This window comes from Protomyctophum bolini (genome assembly GCF_963924005.1).
Source record: "Protomyctophum bolini genome assembly, chromosome: 12".
In the NCBI taxonomy this organism is placed as follows: Eukaryota; Metazoa; Chordata; class Actinopteri; order Myctophiformes; family Myctophidae; genus Protomyctophum; species Protomyctophum bolini.
Window position 1 is genome coordinate 6,504,747 of NC_137873.1, and position 12,838 is coordinate 6,517,584.

Here is a 12,838-nt window from a genome sequence, read left to right on the forward strand (position 1 = left end):
GCCCTAGAAGTATCGTTTAACAAGGTGCCATTTACGGTAGTGTGTTTGTGTGCGTGCGTGCATGCACGTGTGCGTGTGCATGTGTGTGTGTGTGTGTGCGTGCGTGTGATTGATGGAGGACTTCAGGGCGGGGGAACAAAGGTGTGTTGGCCTTTCTGTCTCTTTTACAGAACACTTCATGGACCTTTTGGGACCCGTTTGGTTTTTTTAATAGACTCAGAACTCATAAGGTTTACAGGATGCTCCGAGGGGTTCGATCCGTGACCCCGATAAAAGGGACTATGGGGTCTTATTTCATCGTGTGATGCTTATATTATTACTTATACTGTCATTTATTATAAGTGACCGTCCAGTCAAAAAAAAGGGTTTCCTTTTTGGGGGAACTCGTCGCGTGAAACAGCCGCGGTTGTGCCCCTTTTTCGCACCCATTGGTTGCCGTTTCGTGGTTGGACAAAAATCCTTTTCTCTCCATCTACCACTACCATTGAAATAAGGTGTTTTTAGTCCCGAAACATCCCAAAAAGGTGTCATTATGCCATAATGTCCTCACCAGGCACGCATTAAACAAGCTTCCAACTGAGCAGATTGGACCTTCCATGCTATAGAGATAACGGCCAGACTTCTTGAAAACGGCCACTTTCGTCGATTTCTTTATTGAGTTTTGGCCATTGTCGGCCATTGTTTTTCCATAACACGGTCTAGGAAGGCCATGCGGTGACAAGAACCTGAGTGAAGTTAACTTTGAGCTGAATCCAACGCATCCACTTCCAGTTCAATTTGAGCTGAATCCAATATATCCACTTCGTCGGTCTTACCATCAGGACATATGGGGCACTTGAAATATATATATTTTTTGGGGTATTAAGATTATTAAGTATTTTATAAATTAAATGAAATGTCTAATTCCATAACTTTCTCGTGTGTTTGTGCTTTTTTTCTTTTTACTTCCTCGTCCCTGTCCTATATATTCTCCTATATATTCTGTCCTATATATTCTCCTATATATTCTGTCCTATATATTCTCCTATATATTCTCCTATATATTCTGTCCTATATATTCTCCTATATATTCTCCTATATATTCTGTCCTATATATTCTCCTATATATTCTCCTATATATTCTCCTATATATTCTGTCCTATATATTCTCCTATATATTCTGTCCTATATATTCTCCTATATATTCTCCTATATATTCTCCTATATATTCTGTCCTATATATTCTCCTATATATTCTGTCCTATATATTCTCCTATATATTCTCCTATATATTCTGTCCTATATATTCTCCTATATATTCTGTCCTATATATTCTCCTATATATTCTCCTATATATTCTGTCCTATATATTCTCCTATATATTCTGTCCTATATATTCTCCTATATATTCTCCTATATATTCTCCTATATATTCTGTCCTATATATTCTCCTATATATTCTGTCCTATATATTCTCCTATATATTCTCCTATATATTCTGTCCTATATATTCTCCTATATATTCTGTCCTATATATTCTCCTATATATTCTCCTATATATTCTGTCCTATATATTCTCCTATATATGCTGTCCTATATATTCTCCTATATATTCTCCTATATATTCTGTCCTATATATTCTCCTATATATTCTGTCCTATATATTCTCCTATATATTCTCCTATATATTCTGTCCTATATATTCTCCTATATATTCTGTCCTATATATTCTATCCTTATTCTCCTATATATTCTGTCCTATATATTCTATCCTTATTCTCCTATATATTCTGTCCTATATATTCTCCTATATATTCTGTCCTATATATTCTCCTATATATTCTGTCCTATATATTCTCCTATATATTCTCCTATATATTCTCCTATATATTCTGTCCTATATATTCTCCTATATATTCTGTCCTATATATTCTCCTATATATTCTCCTATATATTCTCCTATATATTCTGTCCTATATATTCTCCTATATATTCTGTCCTATATATTCTCCTATATATTCTCCTATATATTCTGTCCTATATATTCTCCTATATATTCTGTCCTATATATTCTATCCTTATTCTCCTATATATTCTGTCCTATATATTCTATCCTTATTCTCCTATATATTCTGTCCTATATATTCTATCCTTATTCTCCTATATATTCTGTCCTATATATTCTCCTATATATTCTCCTATATATTCTGTCCTATATATTCTATCCTTAATCTCCTATATATTCTTCTCATGTGGTTTTGCTGTTTGTTCCTCTCCATCCATTGTTTTTGATGTTCTTTTCATTATCTGTGCGTGCGTGCGTGTCCACACATCCGTGCACATCCTCATGCTATACATGTTTCTCATGCGTGGGTTTTTTTATTGTCTTTTTTTTATTTATTCTTCCCTCAACTCTCTCATCGTATCCATGTTTTCCAACTCTCTCATCCTTCCACGTGTTCCAACTCTCTCATCCTCCACGTGTTCCAACTCTCTCATCCTCCACGTTTTCCAACTCTCTCATCCTCCACGTGTTCCAACTCTCTCTCATCCACGTTTTCCAACTCTCTCATCCTCCACGTTTTCCAACTCTCTCATCCTCCACGTTTTCCAACTCTCTCATCCTTCCACGTTTTCCAACTCTCTCATCCTTCCACGTTTTCCAACTCTCTCATCCTTCCACGTGTTCCAACTCTCTCATCCTTCCACGTGTTCCAACTCTCTCATCCTTCCACGTTTTCCAACTCTCTCATCCTTCCACGTGTTCCAACTCTCTCATCCTTCCACGTTTTCCAACTCTCTCATCCTTCCACGTTTTCCAACTCTCTCATCCTTCCACGTTTTCCAACTCTCTCTCATCCTTCCACGTTTTCCAACTCTCTCTCATCCTTCCACGTGTTCCATATTAACCCTGTCCTCCCAGACCTGGTGAACCAGCTCTGCCAGCACCAGGTCCTCATGAACTATCTGCTCTGTCCCTACGCCCCCCTCTGCCCCTCCCCCTGCCCCACCCCCACCAACCTCTAGCCCCGCCCTCCCCCGGTGTCGACCAACCAATCCCCTTGCAGCGGACGGCCAGCCAGGGGGGCGGAGCCGGGGGCCCCTTCCAGCGGGCCAGCTTCGCGGCGTCCAGCGGAGGAGGGGGAGACTACGGCGGTAACCCGTACCGCACGCTGCAGTTCTGCCCGTCGGGCGGCGAGTCGCCCTACAGCAAGTCCGGTCCGGCGCTGCCGCCCGAGGCCGCGCTCCTGGCACGCTCCCCGTCCATCGACAGCATCCAGAAAGACCCCAGGTGAGGGGGGAGGAGGAGGAGGAGGAGGGGGAGGGGGAGGAGGGGGAGTCGAGGCTCATTCATATAGTCTGGGTTTTCGGTGGTGAGGTGGTGACCACCGAACTACAACATGACGAGCAAAATGCACCGCTCTCTGTTTTTTACTCACCACAGCTCCACGTTATCACAGCTTCCGGTGCGGTCAGCTCGCCACCGGAGATTCAGACTATGAATATATAGGCCTTCAGTAGGACGGTGGTTCTCAGACCGTTTCATGTCATGCACAGACCCCCAAATTGACACTAATTAGCCCCCCCGCCGACACCCATTTGAAAACATAAGCCAGGGGACCCCCATTTCAAAAGATATTTGCCAGGGACTACCTGACCCCACCCCCTCTTAAAAGAGGACATTTTGTCGGCTCTAGCAATGATTCTCAACCATTTTTAATCTAAAGGACATTTAATGGCATTTCTATCTCTGTGACCCCGATTTATATCGAAAACAATGAACGTTAATTCAACTCTGAGAGTTTACAAATGTAACCAAACAGACCCTAGTGGGAGTTATACAGACTCAAAAGGGTCCATTTGGGTTCCTACAGTATATCCATCATTTAGCTGGGGACCCCCCCCCCCCTGGAAGTCCCCCAAAGACCCCTGCATGGGGGACCCCCCCCCCTCCCTGTAACTCCCCCAAAGACCCCTGCATGGGGGACCCCCCCCTCCCTGTAACTCCCCCAAAGACCCCTGCATGGGGGACCCCCTCCCTGTAACTCCCCCAAAGACCCCTGCATGGGGGACCCCCCCTCCCTGTAACTCCCCAAAGACCACTGCATGGGGGACCCCCCCCCCTCCCTGTAACTCCCCCAAAGACCCCTGCATGGGGGACCCCCCCTCCCTGTAACTCCCCCAAAGACCCCTGCATGGGGGGACCCCCCCTCCCTGTAACTCCCCCAAAGACCCCTGCATGGGGGACCCCCCCCCTCCCTGTAACTCCCCCAAAGACCCCTGCATGGGGGACCCCCCCTCCCTGTAACTCCCCCAAAGACCCCTGCATGGGGGACCCCCCCCTCCCTGTAACTCCCCCAAAGACCCCTGCATGGGGGGGACCCCCCCTCCCTGTAACTCCCCCAAAGACCCCTGCATGGGGGACCCCCCCTCCCCCTGTAACTCCCCCAAAGACCCCTGCATGGGGGACCCCCCCTCCCTGTAACTCCCCCAAAGACCCCTGCATGGGGGACCCCCCCCCCTCCCTGTAACTCCCCCAAAGACCCCTGCATGGGGGACCCCCTCCCTGTAACTCCCCAAAGACCCCTGCATGGGGGACCCCCCCTCCCTGTAACTCCCCCAAAGACCCCTGCATGGGGGACCCCCTCCCTGTAACTCCCCCAAAGACCCCTGCATGGGGGACCCCCTCCCTGTAACTCCCCCAAAGACCCCTGCATGGGGGACCCCCCCTCCCTGTAACTCCCCCAAAGACCCCTGCATGGGGGACCCCCCCTCCCTGTAACTCCCCCAAAGACCCCTGCATGGGGGGGACCCCACTCTGAGAACCACTGGACTATAGGAGACGTGATAAATACATGTGTACTTCCAAATAGTAGGAAATATAATAATGCAAAGTCTTTTCGTGACCAGCGGGCGATTGTAAAAGGAACCAGGTTTAATTTTATTTATTAAATCGTTTGTTTTTTTTGGGGGGGGGGGGCACTATTTGGAAATATACGGTTTTCAACTTTTTTATGTATTTATTTTCTTCAAAAAGGAATTTCTTCGTTTTGTCTTTTGTCAGAAAAAAATGTCTTTTGGACCCCTTCCCCCGCTCGCCCCCCCCCCCCCCCCCCCCCCCCTTTTCTCTCTGAATGTACTGAGGCCCAGATTCACTGTCTGTATAGGATATTCATCTTAGAGCGTGCGGCGGTGTAGACATTCAGCATCGTATTCTGACACGCCCCCAAATCGGGCCGCTATAGAGCGTCGCAGTCCCGCCCCCCCCCTACCAGTGGCCCAGGAAATGATTCTCCGTTCATTTCCCTCATAGACATTTCAAAAAGTATTTATTTAAAGACGTTTACACGCCGCGGACAAAGACGACTCTTGTCGTGACCAAATCATGTCAACAAACACAATTTTTTTTGGGCCGAACAAATAATATAATCTGTTACTGTATATATGAATCTGGGTCTCAGTCCAACTGGCACACGTATACGTATGCGTACGGCACATCACACATGTCACATCTGTCACTGTCCCCCCCCCCCTCTCTCTGTCTCCTCTGCCTGCGATCTGAAGGCTTGTAGTTTCTCACACACACACACACACACACTCACACACACTGCTACGCTGAACCTGTGAATCTGTGCACGGCAACAACACCAGGTCCCACAATGCACTGCTGCTCTGTTCCCTGTATACACGCACACGCACTGTGTATAGCATATATACTGTTAGCATACAGCATGGCGGCTATACTCGCTATATACGCCAAGAGCGTTTGAAGTCTGCTTATAAGCCACCGCGAGCTCTGTGCGCGCTTGTGTGTGTGCGTGTGTGTGTGCGTGTATGAGAGAGAGAGAGGAGAGAGAATTATGGAGAAGTATACAGACCGACAGACTGAATCAGACTTTAATAGCCGTTTTTTATGGTGTCTACACTTGCTGCTTCTATAGTCTTTTTTTTTAGCAGCAATTTGTATTTGCTTCTCGGATTGCTCTGCTTAAATGACCTCCACAAAACAAGCTGCTGTCAGAGATAGAGCCAGCCTCAGAAAGACACTATAATTATATCTTGACGCTGACGGACGTGACCCTGCCGGCTCGGCTATACGTGCCGAGCAGAGAACAACAAAACAGAGACACATTTGTTCATGTCCCACGAGCGGTATACAAATTATATCCCGTTATCTCTCTCTATATCTAAACGAGGATGTCGGGATTATCTTTATTATTGTTTCACATCACACAATAGGGCTTTATTTTGTATATCAAAAGGGAAAGGTATCTCTCATCACTCTTCTCCATGACTTCACTTCATTGTGTCCATCTCTCTCTCTCTCTCTCTTCGTCACACATGTGCATTTTGCCTGTTCGTTTCACACTCTGTCCACCGGCCCTCTCGTGTGGCGCGGCCGTGTGCACTCCTTTGAAACGGGCCAACGGGCTGACTCATGACGCATGGCATGCTGCCGCAGCCACCCGCCACCCTCACCCTCCTCACACAACATGCAGAGTCAGTGTACGTGGATCATAGCCCCCCATGTGTGTGTGTGTCTGCTGCCTGCCATGCCTGCCTGTCTGCCTGCCTGCCTGCCTGCCTGCCTGCCTGCTCTGCCTGCCTGCCGGCAACATCCATGTCCATTCTGCCTTAAAGGGAGGGTCTGCCTGCTCTTCGAAATACAAATTATGAAAAAATTACAATGAGTACAAATTCAGATTTTAGTTTTAGTCACAGCCGTTTCAATAAAATAGTTTTAGTCATATTTTAGTCATCTGAGGCGTTTCAGTGTTAGTCTATATAGGTTTAGTCGGCTAAATCTGGCGTTGATTTTGTCGACGGAAATGTATTTTGGCGGGCCCGTGATGGCGTTTGAAATGCGTGATTTATACTTCGGCTGTGTGCCGAAAATAGCAGATCTACAAACGTATAAAGTGACTTTTACTTCCACTGAATCTCTTCTGCACTGTAGTCTCTCCCTAAGATTCGAATCTAGTTTTTATTCATTCGACGAAGTTGTCCGTGTATTTAGCCTTTAGTATTATTATCCATCACAGCTTAGTTTGTATTTAGTTTTTGATTTGTTTTTGTCGGTGAAAGATAGACTTTTTTTTTTTTTTGTCATAGTTTTAGTCGGAAAAATCAACACTGCCGTAGCCTATAGGTAGAGTAGCTCGACATATTACAGGCTTTGGAGCCCCTAGACCCAAAAGAAGAACTCTAGAGCAGGGCGAAACAACCACTTAATCCATTTTGGCCTGACGTCAACATTTAAAAAATGTATTTCTTTCAGAAAAACCTCATCTTTCTATATCAGAGGTGCTCAATATTCAGTGATGCTTGTGGAACTCGACTTCGTCTCGTTCCTGACCGCATCACTGTCGTGGCAATAATCACGTTAACCCGCACCCTCTCGTGTAATATTGCTTAATTGTATATCTCTTCTTGAGGTAATTTATCCCCCCAAATCACACAAATGCTGCTTTGACCTTTTGGGATACACAAAATAAGCCAGTGTGTCCAAAACAATACGTATAGTTACTGTACTTTGCACTGTACGGCAGTAATACCTTAAAGCTATACGTCATCATTGTTGGATTAACCCATTTTGGGCAGGAACCCCTTTTGGTGTTATAGCATCATGTTTTGCTTTAGCTATTGAAAAATAGCAGATCTACAAGCTCATAGCGCGCCACCGAGTGGCGCGCTACGAGCTTGTATAGGTCTGCTATTTTTTGAAAAATCAAAGAACCACTGACATAGAAACATAGCTTTTTCTGAAAACCGTCGGGATGTATATAGAAGACATTTTTAGAATCTGATCTGCAGGTCAGAATGGATTAAAGGACTGCAGCAGCTGGTCAGTATAATGGTAGTTATAGTCCCACGGGTTCACCTGCCAAACGTTTGACAGCATCTGAAGGCTCCTCCATGTTGCAGGGGACGGCGTTCGATTAGAAAACCAAAGAACGAAATAAACGCTGCAGGCTTGTCCGTGAGCGGAGTTTGGAGACCCTCCCTTTAACCGACATATACCCACCCTTCCCCCCCCCTCACCCCTCCCCCACCCCACCTCCCCTCCCACTGTCTATAATGAGAATAACGAACGCCTAATTTAGTCCACTGGCTATTTGATATATAAGTGATAATTAATAACTCATCTCTATTGAATGAATTATGATCTGATGAACCTTGACAGACCAACATAATATATATATATATACATACAGTATATATACAGTCCTTACCCACAATCCTCTCTGTCTTGTCTCTCTCTGCCTGTCCCCCCCCCCCCCCCCCCCCTGTTGTTCGATAGGTTCGACCCAGAATTCCTTGTGTGGAATCAAAACCAAGCCGAGCAAAGAATGACAAAGTAATCCAACCTATTTATTTATCATGTATTTTTCCTACATCCCATATGTATATACAGTATATATATCTACATATCTGTCTCTATAGGGATGGGTCCATATTTATGTCACGATTGTTGTGGCAAAAAACAATATTGCAGGTTAACGATATCATCGCGATAATCCAAATAAAACTTAAAAATGGCACTTGTGTTGAATTGCTTTGAACCCTCGGCATCCCTATTCTGAGGGGGAACGTAAACCAAAAATAAATAGCAGATCTCCCAGCTCACAACGCGTCGCTATAATAGGCAACGTGCTGTGAGCTTATAGATCTGCTAATTGTCGGCGAATCGAAATGATATACCGAATGCACTCTTTCGTCAAGCGTAGAGGGTTGAGGTTGCGACGAATTTTCAGCACAAACAAAAGCGAATTTATTCAAGGTCAATTTCACGACGAATCGGAAATCCCAGCGATGCGATTATTGTGAGCGTTTTCTCTTTCTTTTTTTAACCACGATAAACGATAATGATGATTATCGTCCCATCCCTATATCTATCTACCCATTCACTGTCTCTCATTTCTCTCTCTATATATATTCCATATTCTATCATTCATAATCCATATTCTATAATCTATATAGGGGGGGGCAACTGGCGGCCCCGGGGGGCCACATCGCGACCCCCACCATCACTTAATGTGGTTAATGTCAGAATACTGATATAATATTTGTTTCAGCTGTGTTTACAATTCCACAACATGCAAAAACATGACTCGCTTTTAATTACTTCAGTCTAAATTAGTAGCTCGACACAAAGTATAATTAAAGGCATTTGATATTACATGAAAAATGTTAATTTTCAGGATTCAAAAATATAGCAAAACAATAATTCAAGATTTTAATTCGACTATAGCAAAAAAAAATATCAGATCTATAGATCTGATTTTTTTTGCCACGACAGCAATGTGGCCCTCTGGAGTGAGTGTGTAAATATAGTGGCTCTCTCCATCGTCACAGTTGCCCCAGCCCTGTTCTATATATATATATATATATATATATATATATATATATATATATATATATATATACGTATACATAACGTATACATGGCAGCGATATACCAGGCAATATAGCACGCCTGACGGAGCACGCGTGTCCCATTCTATTGTCGTCCATGGACATAAATAGCGCCTCATGTTTGAAGACACGCCTTTTCATGTTAAGTCGTGTTTTTGGACTTTGAGTCGACGAGGATTATAGATCGGATCAAAAAAAGAGAGATGGAAAAAAAGAAGCTTTGGTTTGATCCCTGTTGTCACTTTAACCCATTCTGGGCGGGAACCCCTTTTGGTGTTATAGCATTATGTTATGCTTTAGCAACTATTGAAAAATAGCAGATCTACAAGCTCGTAGCGCGCCACCGAGTGGCGCTGCTACGAGCTTGTAGGTCTGCTATTTTTTTAAAGTCGAAGAACGACTGACACGGAAACATAGCTTTTTCAGAAAACTGTCAGGATGTAGAAGAACGTTTTTTAGAATCTGATCTCAGGTCAGAATGGGATAAAGCCGAGCAGGAAGAATGATGGGGGGTGTTTTTTATGTGGAGTTGTGAGGATGCTATATAGTCAAAGTATAACGTTATAACTGTCATCTAAGTATATATTTTCCGGTTTATGAACGATGACTGAACTCTTTCACATTATATGTGACACAGGCCAGCACTTTGGTCCTCAACTCGATTTTTACAGATTACAGATTATTACAGATTATTAAAGTACAGAATGTAAGCTTTCATATGATGTATCATTCAATGAAATTGGACAATAACTGAAGGAGATATGACCATCTAAAACTTGTTGAAACAGATAACAGATACAAATGCAAAGTAGAGAAATTTCCCTTCAAAGATTCTTCAGATTTTAGCACCTCTGGAATGGGTGTGACAATAGATGCTTGTCCACACCCCTATGTCTTGCATAATCACTCCCCCACCCACTAACCACTCCCCCACTAGGTTACCTGTCAATGACAGTTGAGTGGACACACTGTTTTACTTGAGTTAAAGTAAAGAAATGTAGGACTGAAGTTGTTTAGTGTATGTTTTGTAATAATACAATCTAAAAAGTAACTAGTAGGCTAACTGAGTTTTCAATGGATATAGGCTATGTAGTTTTAGACCAATGCTTTTACATTGTGTTGTAAATAGCTGCAGTAGGCTACACCATTTTATGTAGGTCTACAGTACTTTAAGGCAGCAATCAAAGTCAGACAATTGACCCAGTATTTTAGATAAATAAAACCGACGCATCAGGCTATGATGCGTTGTGCGCTTGTAGATTTGCTATTTTTAATAAACATCCGTTCACATGCCTGCATGGTTTCTATTTAGTGTGCAAGGCTTACATCCGGTCTAAAGCCCACCCACTGTATGCGCTGATTTCCATACACAATCCGTATCCTCCCCTCACCGGATGTTGAATTAACAGTACTAACGGCCATATATTTGACGATAATCTTTTACACAAAACGAATTCCCGACATTTCCTTTTCACTTGATAACGTTTCGTAGAGACGGCCTACACAAACGATCTGTATACCAAATGAAAGCCCGAATTTCGTAGTTTATATAGTATTTTGATAAAAAATGAGCGAGTTATAATTTAAAGAAAAGACGAGTGTTCTTGGCTATTTGCGCCGCGGGTGGAGGAGGAACAAGCAGCAACAAGCAATAACTTCCATGGCTATGAAGCAATATAGCACTAACGGGCAACGTTTCACATGTATTATTAGTTTTATACATTTTAGGAGTGAAAACATGTGTTTAGATGCTTATGACAACATCTCAGCAGTTAAGACAATGTCCCTCTGTTAACACACGACAGCTAGCTAACTAGGCTAGCTAGCTTTTAGCCTGTTGTTGTGTGATGGTGGAAGTACGGTAGAAATAGCTTCCAGGCTGGGAAGCGTATTTGAGCGAGTAGCTACGTGGTTTTGTTTATTTTCCTGTAAAGTATAACCCAAAAGCTCCTCCATACTATAGCCATGTAGAATAATTATTTGTTTACAAACACAAGCACGCTAATGGGCGGTGACCAGAGCGTGAAACCTCAGGACAAAGAGATCCCAGGACCAATCGAAAACAACATGCAAATCTCAGAACTGCGCTTCTCCGGTCCCAAAACATTGTTAAAAAACAAGCCTACTTTGACATATAAATGTATACGTTTAATTTGCCCAAATGAACAATCTGTTGGAATAAAAACCTTCTTCAACATTCAAACTGTCTTCATATGAAAAAAAAAAAAAAAACACATAAAAAAAAAAACGATTTTATTTTGACCATTTAGACCATTTCGTTCTGGCGAGTTGAGGCACTTTTTGCTGGCACCTGTCACATATACGTATAGCTGGTGTAATAATGGGATATCAATCAATGATGTAATTGATTTGGAGTATATAAAATAAGCCAGTTATAGACAGAATTCTCCATCCTCTCGTTTTGGCTCTCCCTCATGCGTATCTCATCTCATCTCTTCTGCATGGAGCCATCCGTCCATATATAAATATCATAAGATTTTAAAATCTACAGTTGATTTAGTATAGACTGTATAGATCTGCTATTTTCAGCATGCAGCCAAGTGTAAAATTACTTTGGGAGATACTGGATCTCTTGTCCACTACAGTCCCTGCCCAACATTTTAGTCTCGTTTTTATTTGTTGACGAAATTGTCAAGTATTATTTAGTCTTTAGTTTTAGTCATCGTAGCTTAGTTTCCATTTAGTTTTCGTCAAAGGTAAATTCGACGAACATCTTTCGTCTTATATAGTTTAAGTCGACGAAATCAACACTTCTCTGTATGTGTGCTATAGTGGTCATGTTCTCATGCACAGAGTGTTACAGAATAGATTGTGAAAATAGCAGATCTACAAGCAGCTGACAACGTGGCGTGCTAGCGACGCGTCGACAGCTTGTAGATCTGCGGGTTTTTTTTCCAGGGCAGGATTCCCTATACTTATACGCACTCGATCGTTGGCTATACTGGAATTGTGGCGGTGACATCATGATTTCTAAATCATGATGTATTTGCATTTATTTAACCATGTCTGGATTCATGGTGTGGATTTTGGGTGGTTGTTTTTCAGATGGGTTGAAAGGGCAGGGGCCCCCTTTGATGTCTATATGTGTGCACGTGCCTGTGTGTGTGTGTGTGCGTCTCCAGTCAGCTGCAGTGTGTCATGGGGATGAATGTCTATGTGTGCACGTGCCTGTGTGTGTGTGTGTGCGTCTCCAGTCAGCTGCAGTGTGTGTGTGTCATTGTGGGGATGCATTCATTAGCCTTTCCTTAACCTCTCCTGGGTGACAAACGTATAGCAGCTGACAGTCAACTGAAATCAAAGGGAGGGGTGTGTGTGTGTGTGTGTGTGTGTGTGTGTGTGTGTGTGTGTGTGTGTGTGTGTGTGTGTGTGTGTGTGTGTGTGTGTGTGTGTGTGTGTGTGTGTGTGTGTGTGTGTGTGTGTG

The 12,838-nt window shown here is 43.4% G+C and overlaps 1 protein-coding gene across 1 annotated transcript in view; it reads left to right on the top strand.

The window, feature by feature from the left end:
• Positions 1-12,838, top strand: part of LOC308325443 (catenin delta-2-like) — a gene marked incomplete at both ends in the record, with an annotated part of 160,386 nt that overhangs the window by 79,493 nt on the left and 68,055 nt on the right. Inside the window, 2 exon segments of the mRNA XM_080777935.1 lie at positions 3,007-3,271; positions 8,282-8,338. Coding sequence (XP_080634061.1) covers positions 3,007-3,271; positions 8,282-8,338 — 322 coding nt within the window.